The sequence below is a fragment of the Simochromis diagramma genome, unplaced genomic scaffold (assembly GCF_900408965.1).
Source record: "Simochromis diagramma unplaced genomic scaffold, fSimDia1.1 OVJJ01000131.1, whole genome shotgun sequence".
Classification (NCBI taxonomy): Eukaryota; Metazoa; Chordata; class Actinopteri; order Cichliformes; family Cichlidae; genus Simochromis; species Simochromis diagramma.
This window is the reverse complement of record NW_024387200.1, coordinates 4414050-4441334: the sequence shown is the minus strand read 5'-3', so window position 1 is coordinate 4441334 and position 27285 is coordinate 4414050. Positions and strand designations below refer to the sequence as shown.

At 36.8% G+C, this 27285-nt stretch overlaps 1 protein-coding gene across 1 annotated transcript in view; it reads left to right on the top strand.

Annotated features, from left to right (window-relative positions):
* The window catches only part of si:dkey-215k6.1 (transmembrane protein 132C), a 274521-nt gene that overhangs the window by 242212 nt on the left and 5024 nt on the right, over positions 1–27285 (top strand). The window contains exons 7-15 of the mRNA XM_040051030.1: positions 11085–11290; positions 14924–14987; positions 15199–15330; positions 15980–16057; positions 18890–18952; positions 20486–20614; positions 25464–25592; positions 25802–26101; positions 26560–26834. Coding sequence (XP_039906964.1) covers positions 11085–11290; positions 14924–14987; positions 15199–15330; positions 15980–16057; positions 18890–18952; positions 20486–20614; positions 25464–25592; positions 25802–26101; positions 26560–26834 — 1376 coding nt within the window. The remainder of the gene's footprint in view (positions 1–11084; positions 11291–14923; positions 14988–15198; positions 15331–15979; positions 16058–18889; positions 18953–20485; positions 20615–25463; positions 25593–25801; positions 26102–26559; positions 26835–27285) is intronic.

The following is a 27285-nucleotide window of genomic DNA, read 5'->3' as shown; positions in this document are numbered from 1 at the left end:
AGGGCAGTGTTGACCTATATCCCTATGCTAATAAGAGTATTAATTCACATGGGGTCTGCAAACATTCCCGAAGAACAGAAAAAAAGAGAAAATGAAAACCACAAAACACAGAGTGTGACAACCCGCATGTCTTTTTAAGCCCTTTAACATCTACCAAAGAGATGAAAGTGGGTAAGAAAGTTTTAAAGCAAAAAGACATTTTACTATATAGTACATAAAAGTAGTTTAGTTAAATTGGAGCCTCACAGTGGATGAATGCACTAACAAACTATAAACATTTAAAAACTGAGGTACTTGTTCTCTACCGGTTTCCTTTACAAATTCCAGTAATTAGATTACAACTTTTGTGTTTATGTGAATTTTCTCACCTTTAATTTGCTTTCTCGATCAGCTGTCTGATATCCAAGCCAAAGCTTAATAATATCGACCTATATGTTAATGGGTGCACTCACCTCATTGTATGCATGCATGGATGTGTAGAAAACAGAGCCCAGTGTCTTAATGACAACTATATGAAACTATGTGAAGAGGCGATTGGCCTAGTGTGGGTTTTCTAAAGTGATGGACAGGTGGGATGTCTAATCCCATCAGAGAGTTGGTTAGTTTGTCCCTCAGGGCCCGCCTCTGTCTACCGAGTGGGCCCTGATTGGATGATCTGATTCTTAAAGTCAGATGGATTGAATTGCTTGGGGCAGAGAACAATAGAAATGGGTAGAAAAAAGGGGGCGAGTGTGAAACACACAGAGAAAATGATTGCAAGATGAAATCTGAGAGTGAGAGAGATGGATGAACGGGGTTTCAGAGAGAAAATATACATTTGAGAGAGAATAATAGAGAAAATCTTACATAGTAAGAGATAGACAGAAGACAGAGAGAGCACTAACTGTAAATTCAGACAGATCACTTTGCTTGGAGGAAAATGAATATGGATTTAAATAAATGACTTAGCCTGGGGAGAATGCTGGTAAATTGGGGTGAGTGGGTGGTTGAGATTTGGGATTCCTAAGCAGGTTTTCGAGAAAGGAAAAAAGTCAAGTGGAAGAGGGTTATAATAAGCTAGAAGCTCAGTCCATTTCTGTGTATTCATTTATGTTGCACCACAAAACAGAAAAAAAAAACCCATATTTTTTTGTGTTGCGGGGTTCAAGTTTCCAAAATACTTGATTATAACCCCAAAAAAAGCAGCTTTGGCGTTTGTAGGATGCCAGAAAAGGTACACCTTACAGCAGGTCATTAAAACCTGTAATTATCCCTCCGGACCTGTGCTCTAGACCTTATCATTTCAGTTCATTTTTTGAATTAAGTCTATCCAGCTACCCTTTTGAGCTCCAACTTGGAATCAGTTAATATATAAATGACTGCAAAAATGTCTTTCCTATTTAAAAAGCATTTAGAAAATGTGAAATGTATTACATCTGAGTTATGCCATGTTTGAATGTGTCATAGAGCACTAATTGAAATACTTTCAAATTTCAACCCTAGAGTTTCGTTGGAGGATATTATAAGACTTTTGTGACTTTTTTTTCTCCAAAGACATTTTGTTTTGATGTTATAAATCAAAATGACCTTTTATGGCTCCTCACCTGATCAAGTGTGGAAACTTGTATTTCCTAATCACAATTTTTCACAATTACAGTTTTCAGTAGCAGAAATCAGTCAATTTAACATCTGTTAAAATCCAGGTAACACATTAGCAGAAAGTTAGCTTAATCATAGTCATGAATAGATTTGTCATGTCCTTGAGTAATAAAAATATCCCCAAAAAAACTTATAATGATGAAGTGAGTGAATGTTTGAATGTAATGAATTAATCAGTTGAGATTGAAACTGAAAACAAACATGCAAAAAATAAATCAAAAAAAGAAATAATTTACATAATTAAAAGTCAAATTAATATATTTTATAACAAAAATTTATTTCAAGGAATTAAGCTTAATGACAAATCTCTAGTGTTAACAGTCAGTAAATGAATGTGATGCAAGAAAAAAAGCCACAGGTGCCTCTCAGAGAAGTCTTACCTTTAAAAAATAAATACATTACAAATCAATTATTTCTTTGGGGGATGATGCCAAATCAGCAGCAGGTGATTTGGCAAGTGCACAGTAAGTGAAACTGTTACAAAAGCATGCATATTACATCGAGACATGACCATCAATTAACCTCTATACAAAAGCCAAGATAAAACATGTCATTTTCTTTGAAACAAGTCTGAGGTCTGCAGGTCAGAGGCTCCTGCATGCATAATGTCCCACTTTAACTGAAGGCAGATCATTGTTAGTCAAAGTATGTACGTGTAGTAAGATACATTTTCAGAGAACTAGGTTTTGTGCGCGTGTGTGTGTGTGTGTCAACATGTTTGTGTCTATCATTCCCATTAAATCGTAAAAATATGAATAGGTTTCAGTCACATCTGCTTCTCAAACTTACTTTGAACAGTTAAACTCTGCTTTTGTTTGAACTGCTGCTGAGAACTTAGAAAAGTTTTCAGGAGGTGTCTTTGGAAATTTGTACGGTAAATGTGGTATTGTTTGTGGCATTTGATGAAGGTGAAAAATTTTTTTTTTCCCTGTCCTTTGTTTTCAACATCTCCTAACTGCTGAGCTATACAGTTTACTTTCTGTGAGATATATTTTCTTCAGTTTTGTCTTTGCTCTCTTTTAACGCTCTGTTTTTCAAAAAGAAAAAATTCTCACTTTGCTCTTCTTCTCATTCCTACTCTGATTCATCCTGTGCTATCTATGAGTCTTTCCCAGAAACAGAAAGATTAAATCCATTCTTCAGTGTCCTTAAACCTCCAACTCAGCTGTTTACTTGCAAAAACACCAATACACTTGTTCTAAGTCTGTCAAAGGTTTGTATCTTTTTGTGTTTGTGGTCAGCTTTATATGTGTGTGTGTGTGTGTGTGTGTGTGTGTGTGTGTGTGTGTGTGTATTCGGGCGTGTGTGTCTGTGCATGCATCCTTGATATCAGCAGTCTTTTCTAGATCCAACACAAGACTGAATTTAAAAATAAAAAGAACTACTTTCCCCACCTTAAGCTATTAAAAAATAAGAATTGAAATGGTGCAGACTCTGCGTTGTGTTCATTCAAAAGCAAACTTGAGTTTTTCGACAATGACACATTTTTATAATTCTACCTCTATACATCACCACAGTGGATTATGAATTTTAAAAAAAATCAACAACATGTGATTAAAGTGCAGACTTTCAGCTTTAACTTAGTGGGTCAAAAAATAATTAAGGACTGATAGCCATTTTTAAACATAGAAAACCATTATCAGATGCTCAAAAGTTAATTAACTGACAAGCATTTTCTCGGACAAGTGATGCATGTTCCATTATTATTCTGTGAAAAATTAAGCAGATAAAATATATGGAGTTGATATCAAATGTTGAACTTGCATTTCATATAGTTTCATTGAAATTCTCAATGTGAAGCCAAAGTGCAAGTAAAGCAAGCTGGAAAAACTAAAATAAACCTATCAGAGCGGTATGGAACATCTTGGAAATGGACAGTTCAATAATCTGGTGCTATTGAACTGGAGAAGGCCAACACTAAAAGAACTGATAGACCATAGAAGATAAATAAAGTGGATGATCTTTCCTTAGTTAAGAAATACTCTTTCACAACACTACCCAATTCAAGTACACTCATCAGGGTGTAGACATTGTCAAAGTTTATTTTGAAGAAACAATTTAAAACATTTCACATTATCCAAAAACTATATTGGAGGCAATGTTACTACATGGGCATCTATGGCTGCTAGTGGAACTGATGTGATGTGACTGCTTATAGAGGTAAGAGGATGAACTTTGAAATCTGCATGGCTATACTCTTTGCCTAGATTTAAATAAATGCTTCAAAACTGATAAGACAGGGTTTTATAGTACAAGTGGATAATGGCCCAAAGCATATCGAAAACATTTTTCAAGGCAGAGAAATGGAATATTCTTTAATGGCCAAATCACTAACCTGATCTCAGCCTAATAGAGCATGTTTTTCAGTTACTGAAGCCAGAGAGACCCACAAACAATCAGCAACTAAAGGCAGTTACAGTAAAGGCATGGCAGAGTAGCCCAAGGGAGCATATGCAGTATTTTGTGATATCCATTAGTTTCTAAACTTCTGATTGTTACTGACTACAAAGGATTTTCATCCAAAACAGTATATTATTTTATATTTTAAATTATGTTAGTTTGTCCAAATAAAAAAAAGAGAGAATACATATAAATACAACTGTAATTCATTAACAGTTAATGCAGACTTCATGTAAAACCCTTTAAATTTAAAGTGTAAGTCTGCACTCTAATCACATATTCACTCATTCACAATTTAAAATTGAGTGTTGTAGTGTTCAGAGGCAAAGTTCCAAAATGTTTTACTGTCCAAAACAACTATGAACCCAACTGTGCTGGAAGCACAGATATTACTTTCACGACTGAAAGGTCAAATATGAAGTCTCCTCTGGTTACCACACCAAAAATAACCAACTGCATTTTTTCACTATATGTGGTAAGTATTGATGATCCTATCAAGCTCTTGGAAAATAAGCAGTAAAGCAGATTGCCCAAAGCATCAGGCAGAACACAGGAAGACAAAAAAACAAACATTTTATTTTTAAAAAGGACTTTTTTGTGATGTTCAAGTAATTCAGTTTTGATTTTTATAAATCACACATTTATTGATTAATCTCTTATAAAGGTAAAGGTTTATACATTATAACAGTTCCTTGAATTCTCTCAGCCTCTATGAGCAATGACAAGTCATCTCCAGAAATGTTTTTAAATTAAGTTGAGTGTTGCAAGTAATTGCAGTACTATTATGGATATTACACTATGTGGGTTTCGTTCTGTAGAAAATTAAAAAAATTCAATTACACTGTGCCCTGGAGTTGCAGTAGAAGAAACACAAACTAGAAAAAATATAAATTTTCTAGGTGACTCAAATAGGTAATGTGAAGGAATTTCACTAAGCGTGGAAAAGGGGGTAGCTAATATTTATCTGAGGTAAATGCCAACACATGTCATTTAAAGTTGGGATGTCTTCTGGAATATAAGTATTTTGGCACTATATTGGTGGCCAACTGTCCCTCCTCTAATTTTTCCACTACACTTGATTGTTTTTCTATTTTTCATTGATTGGGTGACACCTGACTTTAGGGTCTTAAGTTGTCATCAATAACAAAGCAGTATTTTTTCTGGCTGTAATAAAAGCAAAATTAAACATTTCTAGTTTCTCAGATTCATTTGATCAAAATCAGTCACATCTTGATTGTTTGATTTAAAATTCATTAAAATAGATAAGAATAGTGCAGGCTAGAACTGAACATGAGTTATTTTATGGACTGTGTGTGTGTGTGTGTGTGTGTGTGTGTGTGTGTGTGTGTGTGTGTGTGTGTGTGTGTGTGTGTGCTGACGTAATGTGTATATCTAAGGGTTGTAATCACTCAGAATAGAACAGAAGGATACTCATACTAAAACATAATACCAAAGATACATTGGAAAGTTGGAAATCACGATACAAGGAAAGACAAAAGCTAAAACTGTTCAGAACAGGAATAAGGTAAAAACAGAAACCAGAGGCTTGAAAACATTACAAAAGATCAAATTCATTATTGAATTGGTAGGCTGACCAGGAATCCAAGTCAGCCTACCAAAGCTACCAAAACAGTAAATCCTAAAAAGAAACCCAACCTCAAACGCAAAGAATTCAAAATCCTAGTCAGGCTAGGTTCCCTTTTTTTTTTAGATTTCAGCAGAAATATTTTCCATTGCCAGGCTGTTGCAAATACTAAATGTTAACCAGATCAGGGTTCTCTATCTTGAGTTTTTTTCTGATTGTGTCGCACTCAAATTCTATAAATATTTTTTTTACAATATGTTTGCAATAATCAGAGTCACACTCTGTTACTGTAAGAGAAAGAAATATCAAGTCTTTATATTGGACAGTTGTACGTAGTCATTTGCCTATTCTAAAACATTTTAAAATGCTAACAATGGTCTTCATGACAACCACTTGTAGCAGACAGTTTTAATGGATTTCAGATACTGTTAAATTCATCAACTGTTATTAGAGAACTGACCAAGAACACCTGAGGAAAAACTGTAACATGTCAATGATTTATACAGAAAAAGAACATAAAGCAACATTAGCATTCACTTGGAGATTTTTTTGTGTCCTCATAATGCCACTGTTTTGCTGTAAACACTACAGAGCTTAAAGTAATGAAAAAGAAATATATAATTAAGATATAATTAGAGAAGTAATTAAAGGTTAATTAATTCTTCTTACCTATGTCATAGTATATAACATCCTTTTTGAAGAAGAGATTCTAGTTCATTTTTCTCTGTTCAAATGAGAAACAGTAACTTGAAAACACCTCTGTTTCTCAGCCTAAAAGTTCCAGAGCTATATCTGAAAAACTTTTTCAATGGACTATAATTTGATTTTTCTTACGTATTCCCCCGGGGTATCCAGACTTTGCATAGCTATAATTCAGCAAAACTAAGGTAGAAATAACAGACATGAACAATTACTTTAGTGGTAGCTCAAGAAGCACCATTGTGATGTCCCCTGACTTCTGATGTTTTATACCTTCATTGGAAACCAAACCCTGTCACAGCAACCGTGCAGTATTCACACTGATTTACACCTAGAAAATAAAAATGATTTGGAGAAATAGTTTGAGGCACCAACAGTCTAACATCCCTTTGATGTTAACAAGCGGTAAATCAGGTTTCAGAGAGAGAGGAAGATGAAGAGGGAGACGAGGTACGATGAGGGGGGAGGATGAAGTGGAGACAAAAGAAAAAGAGCAGGTCAAGAAAGGGAAATGCTGGATGTTGAAAGAGATTTAAAGAAAGTTAAAGAGAGAGAAGAAAAATAGAAATTGAAAAGAGGAAGTGAGGAGAAGAGGGGTTGGGCAACTTTCCTTTTATGTTACAGGAGCAGAAGCATAGAGGAGGAAGTTAAATTGAAAGAAATTAAAAGTTGAGAGCAGATAAGGAAGAAATGGTTTAGCTCTGATGTACAAAATGTTAACCTCTTTTCAGATCAAAGTCTTTCATAGGGAAGCCCAAAAAATTGAACCATACAAAATTGTGTTTGGATCATGTGTGCGTTTCTTGTGTTTATCAGGAAAAGTGAAATGTTGTTCCAAGATTGCTCTATAATAAACTTGGAAATAATGAATCAAAGCTTAATGTAAAAACCTACACTGAAGCTGATATTTCTAAACATTCAAATGTTCTCCAAATGTTTGCTAATTTGCTAACATGTTCCAAATTCAAGTGCCTACAGTAAAAAACATCCATCATCTAGCAAAAACTAGTCTGTTTTACAATGGGACTACTCATTTAATATATTATCATCTTAAGTACTCAGTAGTTATTGGTCAGACCATTCCTCTTTGAACTGGCATTCAGTTTGAGCTTACATTATGCACTTACAATTCATTAACATCTATCTATTTAGGCTAGACAGGGGCATTGTCCCAAACAGACGCATGAGAGCTGAATGGGAAATTAAAATAACATAAACGTGCACTTCTGAGAGTTTATTTTTTCAAAGTCAGAATGAAAACAGTTTTCTTTGTTTGTAGAGAGCAAATTTATAAGCTTATATTGTCCTCCATATGCTAAAGGGTCACAGTATGAATCACCATTATAAGAACAAACACCCATAGAGAAATAGACCAGAAAGGTAGGTTTGCTAGCAAAGCTACAAAAGCAACAAAAACCTTTTATGAAGCTTTAAACATGGTTAGAGCAGTCAAGACCAGCTTTGTAATTTCCCACAAAGAGTATTTGGTGCAGTCTGCCGTGCTAATATACAGGAGCACTTGAGAATGAACCCCTCTCCAGGCGAACCATAACAAAATGGATCGAGGACATTTTCAAAGATCTGGAGCTTGAAAAACAAAACAGACAATTTTGATTTTTTTTCTCCGTGGCTGTGGACAAAAGCTGTGATGTCTGTGACACAGCCTAGTTACTCATCTTTGTACATGGGATAATGAAAGAGTTTGAGATTACGGAGGAGCTGGCAGCAACGTGCTGAATGAAAAGGACCACGACAGGGAGTGAATTGTTTACGGAGGTAACTGCATGCTTTGATAGGCTTGGGCTGAAATGGGCAAACTGGCAGGTGTTACAACCGATGGCTGTCCAAATCTGACAGTGAAAAATGTCTGACTTTTGTAGCGGATAGAAGATAAAGTGACTTCAGTAAACCCAGAACTGAATCTGGTATTTTTGCACTGTATTATACGTCATAAAGTGTTGTGTACAGTAAGTCAGTACTAAAAATGAACCATGTTTTTGATGTTATAACTAAAATAGTTAACTTCATCAGGCAAGAGCACTGAATCACAGACTTTTGAGTAACTGTTGGAAGAAGTCAGTATCCCTTTTTTATTCATCTCACTAAGAGGAGAACTTACCATACATGAGGAGATATGCGCAGATGATGGTTCTCTTTGGATTTTAATTTAATCTTCAATTCAGTTTCATTTATATAACACCACATAACAACAGCGGTCACCTCAAGGCGCAGGTAAAGAGCATAACAATAAATATAAAACCCCAACAATCGAACAACCATCTTTGAGCAAACACTTGGCGACAGTGGGAAGGAAAAACTCAATTTTACTGGGAAGAAACCCATCACAGAACCAGGCTCGGGGAGGGGTAGCCATCTGCTGCAACCAGCTGGGTTTAAGAGGAGAGAAACAGGACAAAAAAAACACTGTCTGGAAACGGTACCCAAAACAGACTAGATTTAACTTCCTGAAAAACCCAAATAGCAGTAGCAGTTTGTATAAAAAAGGTTTTTGAATTTTTGCAAAAAACACTGTAGTTTTGGGAAATGTTGATTAAAGTGTGATAGGATGTAGGTGTTTTTACTATGTCTATTTAACATTTCCATTGTCTTTCATTGTCTTATTGCAATAACTAAATCATTCTTAACAGTAACAGTTTGTAAAGAGATAAAATGAATATTTAGACGAATTGAGTTCACCTTAATGGTGTACAGCACAATAGGCCAAGTTGTTTACAGTTAAAGATTTTAAAAAACAAACTGTAGTGTGGGTGGTGTGAGCTTTTAAATAAGTCATCTGTAAGCAGTGATGTCTGATACACTAATTTCTACAACACGGGGATTGAATGTGAGGTGCAGCTGAGTGGAAAACCTAATAAACAGAAGTTGGCAGATTTAGAAAAGGAAGAAGACTGGGGTGTAAAAACAAAAAAGGGTGAAGAAGTCAGATAACAGGAAATGGATGTTCATATGCTTTAGGGTTAAATAGGAATGGGTGGGGAGCACAGAACATTTGAGGCACTGGGAGATGAAAGAAAGGGTGGGAGGAGGAATGAGAAGTGTAGTGTAGAGACAGAGAGGGTGGAGAAGTTATAAACTTCTGAGGAATGGATTAATGGCCATAGAATTATATAAAGATGCAGAAATAAGAATAGGTGGGGCAGGAAAAAATAGTGAGAAAGTCTACTTAACACAGTTTTGCACCAACTGATGATTAAATATTTACACATATTACATTTTCTGAATATTGCAATTTTCTCAATATATTTTTTTCTAAAGCAGTCATAAATAAATAATATTAGACTGACTTTATGCCAGTTTGGAAATTGTAACTGCCCTTGCTTTTATTTCATAGCTGCTGAACTTTTGTTCCAATTTTTAAGATACTTGAACACATAATTCTCTGCTGTCACTAGGAAAAGAATTGCTTTCTTTGTTTCCCTTTTCTCACCTAATAACTCTATTTGGTTCCTTTGTTGGCTATCCATGCACAGTTGCAATATGTTATACAGATCCCTAGTTTAGGTATTATATAAAAAGAGCTATAAATATGCAAATACAGCCAATGCAGTATTTTAGCAAACTGTAACTTTCTGTTCAAATCTGACTGATTATTTCTATCTTTTGACAAAGACATTGCTGGTAAAAAAAAATGCACATTGATTAATCAAAACACTGAAAAAGATTAAAATTAAACAGAATACAATGTAGGATTTTCCATTGCCTTATGTCCCTTTCCAGCCAGTTCATATGGGGTCATATACTGGATGGTTTGCTAAAAGTGTATATCCCAACACTCACCTAAAACAAGCATTAATCAGGACAACAACTGCTTTAGCATTAATGCAATAAGAAAGATGGTTGAACTGCATAATGTTGTCCTTTGGGAACAAATAAAAAAAAAAAAAGGTGTTTGCGTAACCAAATGAAATTAAAATCTATATTTAAAAATCGATTCTTCTTCAGAAATCCATAAACCTATTTTATAAATGAAGTTGTTTCATTTTAAATATGTATAGAAACAAACATTATTCCTACCAGTTGTTAGCGCTATGTCCCATGCAGTTTTGGTTCCTAAAAAGACTGCTCTACCCAGAGGTCAAAGGTCAAACCCCCTTTCCACTCATCATCGTATTAGAAGGTGTTGTGTTGTAACATTAAATTTCAAAAATAAATAAATAATAAATTAACCAAATATGTACTATAGAGTGTTAAAAAGCTTTAGACTGTTTTTTTAAAAACAAAAAAAAGAAATCATGCATTTTGCTAAACCCACTGGTATTCTGGTTCACAGTATTCTTGTTGGTCATCTTATGTATTCAGTGAAATTGTGCTAATGTCTAAAAATGACTGCGATTTACTGATTCGAGGCTGTTAAATGTTAATATGTTGCTTCACGTTGGCGGAGATAACAAGAGAGAATTCGCAAACCTGAAATGCCACTAATGCAACAGGAAGAAGTACATTATTAACCTTTTCTTTCAGGGCACATTACAGAACAGTTTTGCAAAGTGCTTTACAAGATTAGTAAACTTGTTATAAATCAGTGACAAATATCTTACTGGATGCAACACTATAATTATTGTGAAAACTTGCTTTAGGCTGTGCTTGAGCAATACACAACAGAGGCTGCATCTGTTTCTGTGGAAAAAACTCAATGCAACTCATTTGATTTCTGTTTAAAATGTCACACATGCATGCACGTTTTTCTCAGTCTCAATCAAACTGTTTTTTCCCACTTTTTTATTTATACATTTATTTTTAGGTTTCTCCAAACTGTGACAAGGTTTTGGTGAATGGCAAAGAAATGCGTGGTCGGCAGTCTTTGACCATCAAGTTCTCATACCTGCACCTATCTGCTCAGCTTCAGCTCACCGTCTGGGTGCCCAAGCTACCGCTTCAGATAGATCTGTCAGATACTGAGCTCAGCCAGGTCAAGGGCTGGAGGGTGCCAATCATCACTAACAAGAGGTAATTTGCCTGTCTGACCTTGAGGGAATGAGGGAGTGTAACACACGGTAGAAGGTGTAGGCATTAGCATAATTTTGTCAAAATGTAGAGCATTTTACGTACACCATTTTCATTTATGCTACAAAGACTTTTTTTTCTTTGGTAAGAAACACATTTTAAGACTATTCAGAAGGGAAACACAAACACCTGCAATTGCTGTTAGAATCGAGCAGTGAACTGTGAGGAACTGCTAGTTTTTGAAGTCACAAAAATTCATGGTACAGGCATTTGTTGAGTTGTATTTCCTACTCTTCTCTGAGAAATTTTATTTTGTCTTTCATTTTGGTGTATATATATATATATTAGGGGTGCAACGATATTCGTATCGATATTGAACCGTTCGATACAGTGCTTTCGGTTCGGTACGCATATGTATCGAACAATACAACATTTGTAATTTATTTTATCAATTTTCCTTCTGACGATGCTGTCTGTGTTGAGCGCTCAGTGAATCTGTGTTCGACTACTCCGCCTAGGCTGCACTGTCGAGCGCAGATCCACTGAGGCGCTCAACACAGACAGCATAGTCAGAAGGAAGAGCGCAGGGCACCTCCCCCACCCTCATTCAGATCTGGCGTTTGGAATTATTTTGGTTTTCATGTAAGCGCGTCATGGACTAAAGTAAAATAGTATGTTGGATGTGCCATGCAATGCTCAATTACATTGGTGTGAACTAGTGTGTTAGCGCAGTTAGCTCGTTAACGTGTTTGCCGTCTAGCCCCATGCACGGAGCGACCGGCGGTAGCTCGTTAACGGAGATTTGCCGTGTTGTGGCGTTAAGGTCATTTCAACGAGATTAACCTGAAAGCACTAGTGGGAACACAACAAATATGACTGCACTTTTATGCCGACATCATCCTAGTGCAAAGACAAGTGGAAGCAGACAAAAAAAAAGCAAGCATGCTACTAACTTTAGCCGAGTCATTTAGACAGCTGTTAGCACATGATTCTCCTTATGCTGCTGAGAATATAGCCCAGAAGAAGCGGATAGTATAGCTTTTATTTTGGAAAGAGCCATTTCTCTGTAATAAACTCTCTTTTCCAAAGATGAGTGATTCCTCAATCAGATACAGGGCTTGCAATATCGCTAGCCCGACGTCCCGGAGCTAGCGATTTTTTCAGTCGGGCTACCAAAATCTATCTCTTCCCTGCCCGTCGGGCTATTGTAGGAAAAATATATGTCAATGCTTTTGCATTCTTTCAGAAATGTAGCTGGGTAATTATGTCATTGGCATCGGTGAGCCACTGTCAATATGTGACATATTGAAATCGCGTTTGAATTTGCGCTTGTTTTTTTGCTTTCACTTTGCAATCGTGCGAACTGTGTATAGAGCGACAGCACTGATCTGTGAGTGATGATAATTTGTGCACCAATTCCTCTGACATCGTCTTATTAATCGTTAGCTTACTATGCAAACATGACAAGTGAAATCTCCCGCAGCAAGCTTAAACATGTGAGAGGTTGATCGCGCAGAGAATCGCTGAGCTTATGTGAGTGAGCGTGTAAAAGCATTTCAGTTCTGCTGAGCCAAATAAGACAGGTCAGGGTGAAGAAGTGACAGCCAAAGAAAAGCTTACCACAAAACGGAGAAGTTATGACAAATCAGACTATAAGGCAAAAAGAAAGTGCAGCTTTATGGTTTCATGGACAAAATAATTTCTGTGGCTGCAATATGACGAGCTAAATAACCAGGGCTGCACATAAGTGGTCCGCAGGTGCGCATTCGCTGTCAAAATAAAAAACACGCACAAGGGTTAGGGTTAAATTTAAAAACTGTACTTTTGAGTTAAAATATATATTTATAATTTTAATAAATGACAAATTAAAAATGCATGAACATTTTTTTGTATCGAAAAAATATCGAACCGTGACACCAAAGTATCGAACCGAACCGAACCGTGAATTTTGTGTATCGTTGCACCCCTAATATATATATATATATATATATATATATAATATACACACACTACAGCTTACAATGCCATATTTTCCAAATTCTCTCAAAGCTGAACCAAAGGTATATCACTTTTAAGTTGCAGACTGACAATATTGTTTATTCCTACCAGTGTTACAAAGCACATAACAGGATGTTAAAAATGGAAATTGAGTGTTTCTTGCCAAAACTTACATTGGCATTAATGTCTACATTGGAAGTTTTCATCATTTACAGAGCTTTTAATGATTCTAAGTATCATTATGCTTTTGTGCTTCTATCTTTGATTGTGTATTTGTATGACAGGTATGTGTGTTTGTGTGTTTTATTCCTATTTCTCATCTTGCCACCCTTCCATTTTGTTCTGCTGGGCCTATTTTTCAATTTTGGCAATTTCTGCTCACGCAGCCACCAAGCCGTGTGCACAAACACACCTCCATCTCCCCAAACCACTATCTGACAGAGTGAAACACAAGCACTATTAGGTAGAGACATTCACACAGACACATGTGCAACTGGGGCACTGGGTAATGGAAAGAAAATTCCTGTAATATTACCTGAGTTTCATAGGTACTGTAAAGATATAAGACACAGATTCAGTCCTCTGTGTGTATATTCTTGTGTGATTATATGATCCTATGTGTGCCTGTATATGGTCAATGATAGATTTCACAGAGGCAGGCAAAGGAGAAAGAATGTGTTTATTTGCATCCTTCTGAGATAATACATTTTCATTTAGAGACGAATCGAGACAAGTTGCCTTCTTGTTTTTTAGCATTGAAAAAATAGTACATTCATAGTACATTTTATATTTCTTATGTTTTATTTCATTAGATTAGATCTGATTTAATTAATGACTACTGTATTTTTCTATATTCTGCAAAAGAAATAAATAATTAAGAAGAAAGACATGCAGCTGTCTTAGCGGTGCTGCAAGTCTATTTATTAGTAGATTGCTGCTTACTAGATTAACAACACAAAATACAAAAAAAAAAAAAAAAATCCTTGTTCCATTGACCAATATTTTTAAATACAAATATAATGATTTAGTTAGTTGTTGTTTTTTTTACTTTTTGGTACCATATGAAAGCAGAAGAATGGTCTTGGACCAATTAAAGGTGGTTTAAATAATCCAAGTTAAACTGAGTCAAACAATAATCCTGTTTTGACTCAACAGTGTTGCAAATGTAGTTCTGCTCAAGACTCTATTAAATCCCCTAGTTATAGTGATTTTTACATATGTTGTTCCATTTCATTTTTTCTGAAAGTATCAACACCCTCTTATAATGTAAAAGATTTTTGATGTTGTTTATAACATTACAAAGACTCATTTCTATAGTTTGGATCTACTGCTTCGGAAAAAATTACCCAACAGATAGTATTACACAAGAATAGAAAATTGACCAGTTACGTTTAAAATATTTTGACCATCCTAGTCTTATTACAAGTGCTTAATGTTCAAGTAAAGTGTTTAAATGTGTTAAATGTAGATTAGAGACTCAAGTGTCCTTTATTTGGCTTAAAGTGTAACCTGAAGATGAGATTATTCAGTACATCAGCTGGAGCTGAGAGGAGGGGGAAGGGGACATTTAATTACTGGATAATCTCACCATCCCTTCATTTTATTTCTTTCTTCCTTATTTATCTCTTTTCTTTTCAGACCCACCAGAGACAGTGAAGATGATGAGGACGATGACAGAAAGGGCAAAGGCTGCACCCTACAGGTATCATTTGATTGTAAATCAGTATTGTTTATGAGTGATCACAACTCTTTTAAAGGCAGTTTAATCTGAATAATATCTGCCTAAACACTGAGTTATTGATACCGAGTTGTACTTCTGTGCCATGTTTTTGTTTAATCACAAGCATGGAAGTAAGAGTCTGTTGTGCACTTTAGCATCAGAGTCTGAATTTGGCCTTGTTCTAACCTTTCAGTACCAGTATGCTTTGGTGCGGGTCCTCACTCATTTTGTCGCAGAACCGTCTGACCCAGGTGGAGAGATGGTTTACATGCTGGGTGCTGACTGGCAAGTTGATATCACTCATTTGGTCTTGGACCAATTAAAGGTGGGTATACACAAATGCTCACAAACAGTACCCTTCTATTCACTTGCAGATCATGGCTTCTTCACAAAGGAATAGTTTAACATTTTGGGATATAAATTATTTGCTCACAGCTATGGGCAGTGACACTTTCTAATAAGTACTTGTAAGGTGGCTTAATATATAGACAGTGCAAAACATACATCCTGATTTTTTGCATTTACAGATGAACTGTGTGAACAACTATAGCACCTACAGGAGCTTCTCTGCCATGGAAACCCATGGCATGAAGCTCCCAACACACGCTTTTTCTGCTGATGTTAAGAAGGTTGCAACCTCTGCAGTTACTGAGTCAGCAGAGCTTTTACACACTATGCATCTCAGCACTCAGCAGCCCTACTCTGTAATTTTACATGGTCTGCCACTTTGTACCTGAGCTGCCACTTGGTAATAATATCACTTACAGTTGATTGTGGTATATCTAGGAGGACAGAAATTTCACAAATTGACTTGGTACAGCAGTAAATTGTATCAGAGTATCACACTGGAATGGGACTGAAAACACCTGAATTCAAAAATTAAGAGATGCACCCAATAGTATATTATTATTGTAATTCTTTCTAAACAATAAATAATGTATCCTTTGACTGCCTCCTGTTTCTGTATTCTGCAGATAGAAGAGCCTCGCATTGCCAGATTAATAGATGGACGAATCGTAATCGGGCGGGACCTGGGACACACCAATATACAGGTATTCTTTGCTTGCTTCATCACTAAAAGTGCAACCCATCTCTTCCCCTTCAATTGTAACTAAGCTGGTTGATATTATAAGCTCTAACACCAAAAGAACCCTTTCTGCTTACTGAAGTCTATATTCATCCCTATAGTAAAGTTAAGAAACTGACTGCAGTGGGTCATTTACTCATCATACAGTATTTGAGTATATATAGAAAAAAAAGAAATTCCACAAGCAATGTATTCACTGCTTTTTACAAAGTCCAGAAAAAGACAGTTGAAAGAACTCATTATGTCAAGCGCAGTGTAATTTGGCACTTCACATTACAGCCATAAGTACTCCAGTGATGTAAACACTATCCCCGTTCCTCATATATAAGCCTCCCCTGCTAGCTTGTTATACAATTAGCCACAATTAAATGTTGAATTTGGCCCTGACATCTCAGCGTGATGCTCACAAATTATACACATATACACACTGAACACAGTTGTGCACTTTCTGCATTCCAATGAGCCTGGCCATTGTAACTCAGTGTGACAGTGGAGGATAGTTCTGTGGCTTATTCTGTTATTTACTTATGCACGGTTATGTAGCAGAACTAAAGCAAAACCACCAAATGTTTCGCAGTCCTCATCAGTGTCGTCTTATATTGTTTTCTGTTCTCTCTTGCACACATCACATATATAGAAATTATGTATTTTTATGGTCGCATTCATTACTGTGTTGAAGAGTATGTTTCACATCCGTTAACAAGTAAATAAAAAATGGTTGGAGTGAAGTTCAGTGCAGAAGTGGCATGATTTTTGGTAACAGCTGGGTGTGTGTTAGCAGGGGACTTCTGCATTAATGTATGCGCGCACACACACACACACACACACACACAAACGCACACATATACAGCTGTGGACCGTTTGGGAGCCAGGAGAGAGAATTTACCGAGAATTCCCACTGAGATGCCAGAGTCGACAGGCATCATTTGATAGTTTGACATTTCAATTTTAGCCCCCAGCTCTGTCTTCCTGAGTCTCGCTTCTTCCTCTTTTTCCCGTCTCTCTTTCCTTTCTATCCCCAGTCTCTCTTTCTCACCTTGTTATTCTCTGCCGGTCTTGAGGAGCAATCCCAGAGCCGTCAGTCATTGCATTTTGTTACCTTGCTGAGGGTGGGATTAAGTTTGACGCCCTGACACATTTGCTGCGAGATTGTCTTTGTACACCAATCAGATCTGCCTGTCCTCCTGTCGCTGGGCGAAGTAGTACACTACAACATGGGCCCCCTAATCTCTATCAGTGTCTGTCTGCTGTTCCCCTGTTCATCTGTACCCCAATCTTTTTCATGCTCCTTCTTTCTGCCCCTTTCACTTACTGTCCTCCTCTATTTGTCATTGTCCCTCTCCTTCTGACACCTACTCTATTTATTTTTCTCTTGCTTGCTTGCCATCTTACTTACACTGTCCCTTTTTCTTTTCATCCACTCTGTTTTCATTTGAGTTGTCTTTAGTTCTGGCCTTGTTGTCTTAGTTGAATGCTGACACACTGGGGCACAGCTGGAATGCAGACGGGAACACAGTCTGTGTGCATTTGTGCGTAGATGTGTTTTCGTTACTTAGCGTGTGCTTCGCTGTGTGATGACAGCAGCAGAGTTTCCCTGCGTTTTCTTTACACATGCAATACCAGCACCATCAGCTTTTACAGATCCGTGTTTGTCTGTATGTATTTGCATGTGTGTCTAAGACATGCTGTGCAGAAATGAATCAATGATGATCAGTCTGTGTGTGTTAACCTCCTAACTACTCCAAGTTTATGTGGCACAATGGTGGCTCTCACTGCTCTTGCACTGACAATGTTAAAATTTCACCTTAAGGAAATATTCACTCAGACAGCAAAAAAGCTATTTTATGCATTTCTGTTGTACAATGTTTTTTACTGTTTGTTCTATAAAAACTGTACTTACTAATGTCCAATTACTTTCACAGCAAATCACAAAAAAATAGAAAAAGTATGATTTCCTTGGGGGAAAAAAGAAGCTTTTCTTAAACCTCATTTATTCAGCAAACTTTTTAAAGTTAAAAAATATTGGGGGGTTTTTTTGGATTTGAGTTTTTAGAAATACCTTTCTTTTATGTCCTGGTAACCAAAGAAATTAAATTCAGTTTTGCATTTAGTTAATGCTTCAAAATTGCTGCTGAATAAAGGCATTAACAAGATGACAGCTGAGTAGCAGGACTTATCAGCAAACATTTAAACAGCTGTAATCTCAACATATTTTCTTGACATTTAGACTTGGTTGAAAAAATATTTGGCATCTGTTGGATGTCTTTCAAGAACATCCTTGGACTTTCTATTTACTTAACAGCTAAAAGAAATTAAATACACTTCCTTTCAAAAAAATAAGATTCTTAAAGTCATTTGGTTTAGAAGAGGCAATGGCTCAGTCCACGCAAGAAATTTCCTCACAAAGCAAATAAGAGAGAATGTCCAAAATGACGTGAATGTGTTTTTTATATGTGAAAACAGATGTGTGTCCAGAAATAGTAGTCTGTGTACATGTAGTGAACACTATGTGTCTGAGTCTGTGTGTCTGAGTAAACCACTGTTTTACATTGAAACAGCAACATTTGTTCATTTTTGGGCACTTTTGCCATTGACCACTTTTGACAAAATAAATAACAGCATTTCTTGTAGAATGATTTTCCTATAAGCCACAACATAACCTTGTTCCTGTTATTTATATACTTTTCAAAACTATGAGACCAAAACTCATATTTCGTTGCTTTTTAACATCTAGCTTGCCAGGATAGGTGATTTAAACTTGAACTTAAATATGTTTTTGTATTGTCTTTTGTTGCAGGTTCTGTCCCCCTTGTCTGACTCGATACTGGCAGAGAAGACTGTAACTGTATTAGATGACAAGGTAAATATTGCTTTATTATATATATTCTTGAGTCCAATTTAGCAGATTAAAGGTTCTACCAGAGGCCAATATTAAGATTAATTACATCTGAAAGCAAACAACAACCAAAGTTCCTCGCAGAGTAAGTAAACACGTGTTTATTAGGGCTGCACCTGTACACAATGAACTCAAATTATGCATATTTATTAAATAATGCAGCATCAGACCATGGCATGGCATACAAAGAGTGTTGTGATTTACTTAAAGTGTAAACTGTACTCTTACTCAGTGTTGGTCAAGTTACTTGAAAAAAGTAATCAGTAACTAATTACTGATTACTTCCCCAAAAAAGTAATCCCGTTACTTTACTGATTACTTATTTTCAAAAGTAATTAATTACTTAGTTACTTAGTTACTTTTTAAAAACACGATTTACAACCTGAATAGGTGATAAAGCGATAGATCTTTCAGCCCAATTCTACTTTTTCTACATAATCCATCATACAAAATGTAATCAAATGGAAAAGTCTCTTTTTTAAACTTGTTTTATCAGTTTTAATCTTTTAACTTTATGCATCAAGCAAAAATTTAATTATATACAACATTCTCTGACTTGAATAAATTAGTTTAACATTTAAACCTATTTTCTGCACATTCCAGCACATAAAATAAAATATTTTTTGTGTTTACACTCACTCTTTCAAATAGATGCAAGTAAAACACAGCAGAAAATCAATAAAGTCAAAGACTCAGCGGTCCTGTTGCTCTATTTTCACCTGTAAAGCAGGACTAGGGTAGGCGGAGGTTTACCCTGGTGCAGGTGTGCCGCGGTCAGTTGAAGAATCCGCGAGTTTCTCTGTGAGTTTCCCATTATGTCGTTGCGCACTCAGGTGCTTGCTTGGAAGTTTAGGGGTTTTTTTCGCTGTAAAAAGAAGTTTTCTTCCCACGCACGATGGACGCTAATGTTTTTGTCACTTTTTATGGAATCAAACTCAAAGTAAGGTCAGTACTTCCACGCTTAAAACGCTGCATGCTCATACTCTCTCCTACAATCAATACGTGATCCATTGTTGATCTGCACACAGCTGTTGTCACTAACGGTGCACTTGCTTATGTCACTGTCGTGAGACATTCTCGCAAAAAATCACGGGTTTTAGTAACGCAGTAACGCAGCGTTCCTACGGGAAAGTAACGGTAATCTAATTACCGTTTTTGCAATCGTAATCCCTTACTTTACTCGTTACTTGAAAAAAAGTAATCAGATTACAGTAACTGCCCATCTCTGCTCTTACTTATAGCATGTTTAATGTCTAAATAATGTCTGATACAAAAGTTGTATGCTTGAAGATTCACTTTTATTTTGTAATTATGCTATATTAATGTATCAGTCTTCCATTATTGATCTAAAGAGTTCCAAATGTGCTGAATCTACCCCGTTTTAAAGTAAATGACTTTACATTTTAGGATCATCATCAGAATAACAAACCTTTAAATGGGGACAAAAACTACAACTTGAACTTTTTTAATATTGCTTTTTTTTTTTTTTACCTGAAGGTCACCATTTCTGACCTGGGAGTCCAGCTGGTTGCATCTTTGTCCCTTAGTTTGAGTCCAAGTCCTGTAAATTCTCAAGCCATACAGTTAACAACCACAGCTGCTGACCTGCTACATACACCTAAACAGGTAGGAGATCACTTTACGTCAAGTCTACATCTGCTAAAATTTTATGATCCTGTTATTCAGATTTACTTCTCGGCTCCAATAAGAAGATGTAGCTAGATGAGTACCCAGTTCAAGGTTGCATGAGGGGTGAGCATACCCCAGCTTTCATAGAGCCAGAGGCAGACACACTGAACATGGATGGATGAATTATATAAAAAGATTTTTGTTCTTATGAATATCTGTGATTTTACTCACACATTAAAACATTTCTGCAAGCCATCACATCCTCTCACTTTATCTAGTTTGGACATGTAGCCATGTGATTCACATGCAGACAACTCTCTGCCTTTAGGTTTTTATTGCACAAGTGAAATGATGGCCACCATCGTTGCCTGTTCCTCTCTTCACAGTAATTCCCTAAAGGTTGTAATCATGGCTCTTAAATAGTAATTCTGCACTGCGAACATTATCTAGATGCTATCTCTCCCATAATCAGTTTCAAATTAGGGAAGTGTAACTTCGAGGCTATAGCAATTACAGCAGCAACCGATTACAACAGCCATTTCTTTTTTTAAATGAAACTTCAGGCCCTAAATACAATCCAGTAAAAGAAATTAAATCGCAACAATGATGCCCTCCTGGGTTTTAAATGCACCTTAGAACACACATGCATCAACACTACATATGAGCGGGCGGAGGATGGGCGTCCAGGTACACACTGGCTCACTCCTTGGTGGCTGCTTATCGGGGCCTGGAGCCTGGGGCTCACTCAGGCCACTTCGGGGGTGGGGTGCCCTCGGCCTCTTGGCCTGGGGCTCGGTCACTCTGGCACAGCTGGCTGCCGGCGGAGCTCACGGGCACGTCACTGCAACCCCCCCTGGCTTCTGCTCCGCGGCTGCTGAGTGACCCCTCATCTGGGACTCTCCTCAGCTCTTTCTGGGACAGTGGCGCAGCTGCCCCTCTGTTGGTCTTCCTTGGTCTCTTGTGTTCTGGGGGCCTCTGGATGTCTGGAGTTTTGATCTCCTCCATACCTGCTTCATGCCCTGGTGGACGGGGCTGTGGCCCCCCCACACCCTCTAGCAGATCATTACATGAAGGAACCTTTTAAAAACAAGCGCGTTCATGCTCACAGGTGTACACACGGGTGCTCACACACACAAACTACACCCTTTTTGGCTCCTACCTCAAAGCACACTGTGCGCTGCCGATCTTAGGTGCTGCACAATAATGTTTAATATTTAGTATTTACTGTTATATTCCCATATATCATTGTGATGTTGTTTATTCTAGTGCTCTCGTTTTCTTCAGCTTGTTTTCTTTTTTCATTCTCAACAGGTGAAATTAAAAAAGTATCTACTGTTATCTATTGTTAGCTAGTTTATTGTGATGGTGTTGTTTTTATTATGTTGCTCTTTGTTGTTTGTTTTCTCTTCTGGTTTTTTATCTCCATACAGGTGATCCAGGTGTTTTGTTTGTTTTTATTTCTTTTTTTTCTTCCCCCCTTTCTCACCATCTCTTCTCCCCTCTATTTTTCTTTCTCTCCCTCTCTTTCTTTCATTCATCTCCCTGTCCTATCCCCCAGTCATGTCTGTCCCGTCTTTAAAAAACGAAAATAAAATAAATACATAATTATAATAAAGGTCAATCAAATGGACCAATATGGCAAGGCCATGATGATCCACTTGGTAAAGTAAATCCACTTGGCATCTTTCTTGGCCTTCAGACAACAATTCTGATGGATAAAGATCCGAACTGGACAGGCAAAAATAAATAAATAAATAAATAAAATAAATCGCAACAATGAATTTGTCACCTATGTTTACAAACACAGTGAAACTAAAATTGTTATAACATTTAAAAATCTTTTTTTAACCCGTCTTCGTCTCCACTTTGATCCATTATATCATCACACATACCCGTTAACACAGTTAACAGGTACCATTTACTTATTATTCTTGATTTTTTAATGACATTGCCAAAGTTTATTTTATACCTTATGAAGTTATATAGAATATGTTAAGCTCTCTTCATACTTATTTTTGTTTGTTTGTTTTAAAATTGCCACAACATAAATACCACCCAAGGGCTAAGTAGCTCACCTCAATCAAAATACAGGTTTGATCCTGCAGTTTATTAAAAAAAGGTACTAAATCTTACTTACTAGGTTATATCAGTGCATTAGTCTTTTTATTTTTATTAATAAGAAGAACAAAGCTGTTTGTCAATGTAAATCTGTGAAGCAGGACCATTTAAAGAAATGGTTTATAAAGGTTTATCTTATCTGATATTATTTTAAGAAAGAAGAAAAATCTTTGCTTTTCTTTTACATTTAGTGTGAAATTCAGAAAGTATTTTTCTTTGGATGGATTTTTTTTCCTGTTGTAATTGAACAGGAAAAAGACAAATCAGAGAAAAAAAGTGTTTCTGTCCACAAAACGGGTGTATAGGTTTTAGTTGTCAATACTGAATAATGAAATGTGTTTGGGAAGCATAGCATTGCAGACTAACAATTATGAAGGTGGAAATGTACAATTGCTAACATCTAGTTTTAGCAATTAGATTTTAGCAATTTTTTTAAATTAATTTTTACATTTTTTTTTTAATTTTCTTAAGCTACTTTGAAAATCTAGTTAAAAAATTGTGTAAGAAATGAACAAACTGAAAATTATGTGTGGTCAGCATTTGGACAAAATACATTTGCCATGGGTCTGCGGCGGCAGACCATGTGTTTGTTTTTAGCGGACCCAAATACAGACACTCGAGGAAGGGACAAGGTTGAACGAAAAACACGCTGTTTATTGAATGTGGAACACGAAAGTACAAAATAAGAGAAACCAAAACCAATAGCTAAAATAAACTGGAAAAACTGAACTAGAAGCAAAGCACAGGGATAATGGAAAAACTAGGGCCCAGGAACACGGGAGAAGACGAACAAGCGGCCTCACACTGAACAAAGGGAGACAGAGGACTTAAATACACAGAAGGGCAATGAGGGAAGTGGAAACACAGCTGACACAAATGAACAAGATGCCACGGGGGAAGCAAAACTAGGCACACCGAACATGCAACACTATCAAGACTATCAAAATAAAACAAAAACACTAAGACATATACTGACACATGAGCTTGGAAGGATGTATGGCAGGAAGAGGCAGATGAGAGAAGGAGTGAGGGAACACGACAGAGAGGGGATGAGAGAGCACAAGAGAGAGAGACATGACAGGCTGGGGAAACATGGAATGACACACAGGAAAGGGTGATGAGACATCATGACAAGACAACATGAAAACTAAACATAGGAGCCCAAAAGATACTGAAAAATATAAAACCAAAATATTATACACAAAGAAATCACAAAACACCATTAATTCTAAAAGGCTGGGACAAATGACCCAAGACTACGACAACATTATGAAAATGCCATATACCAGTAAATAAGATTAAAAAGCTACACAGTTGGGTCTTTGACACTTTGTAATATCTAATATTAGCTTTCCAATTTTTTGTGCTTCTCCTGATAACATGTTTGAAATTACTGTGGTATTAGATCTGGATAACTACACTGGGCAAAACCTGCAGAAATGTATGGAAGGGGTTCCTAAAAGGTTAAATGTTAATAATAATAATAATAATAATAATAATAATAATTATAATAATTATTATTATTATTATTATTAAATGTCAGCGACATCTCATGCACTTGATGATTTTACACTGCCCTAAGGATTTAGCAGGAGCATGCCACAGTCTTTTGAGTCTGTGAATGTGGACTTTGAGTATTTTCTAAAAGGTGAGTGACTGTGGGCCAATCTCAGAGTCGAAGAAAGGTGTTCCATCAAGTAGTTCCCAAGCTTATGCAATAGCATTTAACAATTTCAATGATGTTAAAGTGAACTAGAAAGCATATCTGTGTAGGTTCTAAATCATACATGTCATTGTAGTCTAAGGAGCTTGGACTTCTTTAAGTTTCTTGAAGATATTCCACCTCTAATCCAAGAAGCTTCTTCAGTTCTAAAACCAAATGTTGGACAGTCCCTAGTGGGAGTTGTCCCTTAAGAGGGTCACTGACCCACTATTGATCATGTCCCTCATCGCTTGGTGTGAAAAAAGGCGTGGGTCATTATCAGCAGAGGTTTTGGGTGAAACCATTGTGAGACCTTCCTCACCCTATCATGTGACCTATTGTGATCACCTGATGCAAGATGTGAGTGGGGGTGAGGCACTTGGGAAGGGATCTCAAAACTTCACTGTAGGTGGCAGACAGTTGGTGTCGTAAGCCACCTCTTCTGTTCAAAGATGGTCAATCACAGTGGACATAGATGACCTCTTTCACTACTCACTTCGTTAAATAGAAAACTAAAATGCAGACACTTTTAGAATGGCACGTTGAGTGCATAAAATGTGAACTTTACCAAGGAGCCAACTTGAAACTTACAAGAGTCCAGCAAGTATAAAACTGTATGACATGGCCCATGATAGGAATGTACTGTGATGAACAAAAGCAAGATCGGGTGTTAACAAGACCAAAAAAACCACAAACATAGGAAACATAATAGGAAACAGATCAGAAATCACAGAGACAGGCGAGGAAGTAAAATAAAGCAAGGCACAAAAGAAGAAAGAGGGAACAGCCAATAAAAAGCAAAGACTCTTTGTTGATGTCAGTTATCTTTGCTTGAAATATCAGATGACAACATTCTTTCTATCTTGTGCAAAGAAAAAGTATCAGTGATAGATATTCTCTTTGATCTTCTTTCGTAAAAGGTCACAAGAGGTTCAACCAGTGTCATTAAAATCCATTTTAATGAATGGATGAACTATTTAAAAGCTTCAGTTGTAATTGTGCAGGTTTTTTTTTTCTCTTTTTCAGGAAGCTGGGATCAGTGCATGGATCCAGTACAGTGATGGTTCAGTGACACCATTGGATATATATGATCCAAAAGACTTCCTACTTTCAGCTGTCTCACTTGATGAGAATGTCATTTCTGTTACCAATCAGGTACTGGCATCTTCCTTTATATTGTCAGCAGTGCAAAGAAGTGACAGTTTTATACATTTGTAGATCATGCTTTTTAGAGCAAAAAGCCCAAATTCAATTCAATTCAGTTCAGTTAAGGTTTATTTATAGTTTGCAAAGTCATAACAAAAGCTGCCTAAACGCGTTTTAAACTGTAAGGTATTAACTTCCACATTCTCTTTGTCATTTAGGAACAGCACTGGCCCATTGTAGTAGCAGAAGGTGATGGGCAGGGGGCATTGTTTCGAGTAGAGATGGTCATCTCTGAAACTTGCCAGAAGTCAAAAAGGAAGAGTGTGCTGGCATCTGGAGTTGGAAATGTTATAGTTAAGTTTGGAGCAAAAAATGACGAAAGAGGAGTGATGGGAAGAGGGGGGCAAGATGATGGTGGAGGGTTGGATAACAGCACCAGTGAACAACGGACAAAAGATGGAGGAGAGTGGAAATCCAACAGTGCAGCAGTGGACCGAGAGGAAGGAGCCATGAGGAAGGTATGGAAAAAAAACAATAATAAAACAGTGAGGAAAGGATATTTTTAAGAGTATTTTCCTTAAACTGTAGTTTTAGAGTTTACTCACATTGGATAAACACATTTAATCATCAAAGTTTAGTTTGTTTAAGTAGTGTAATCACTGTGAGTGGTTGTTAAGTACACCTTCTTGGTCCAGGGCATTCCAGTATGTCACACATATAGTCTGATCATTATCCATGCCTAGCACAGAGCTCCCAATGTTTCCTGCCTCTGTGAAAATTGCTGTGTTAAATATAGTAAATAACATAACTGTGATGCAGAGAGGACAATATGTCGCTGCGCAGCAGGCCAGCAGGAGAATGGGGAGAGGGAGTCAGTCTTGTGTAATAATGCCGTATTTACGTGAATCCAAATGAATATACAAAATCCACATATTTTAACCATTTACTATATCTGTGTTTTCGTTTCCATTTTCAGGTTAGCTCAACAACCAAGAGTACAGTAACCCATCGTGCTTCAGGTGGCAAAGGTGCTGGTGGTGGCAGCAGCAGTAGTCGTGGCAGTGGCCCCAACCAACCAGGCGACTACAGTAGCTACCCAGCACCAGTGGAGGTACCGGGGACTGGAAACAGTGAGCTAACCCAGCCCACTAGAGGCCTGTCAGACCTGGAGATTGGGATGTATGCCCTTCTGGGAGTATTCTGCCTGGCAATACTGGTTTTCCTCATCAACTGTGTCAGCTTTGCTTTCAGGTAAAAAAAACCCCTGAAAACCTAAACATGTTACTCAGCAACAAAACATGATGCACATTAAATACTGAGGCAGGTCCATTATGGTTAGTTAATATATGGGTGGAATATAATGTGAAACTGAAAGGATCTATGAACCAAAAAGCTGGTTTTGACAGGTAATCGGTATGGGCCTAATATGCCCATATTAGGTAACCATTGTCTATTGGAGGATTAAAATTTAAGCCAGATCAATGTCTTGTACAAAGTTAAAACCTGTAAGAAAGCTTATTCATTGCAAACAATATTTAATGATGGGCATAAGCACCTTTGCTCAACCACATTATTTTGTGAGAGAAACCTTTTGAGAGAAGTCAATTGAAAATAAAACAATTTCAAGTGTAGAGATTGTTGTCTGATTTTCAAGATCCCATTGATACACTCATTCTTTACTTTTTAGAGAGGTAACTACTGC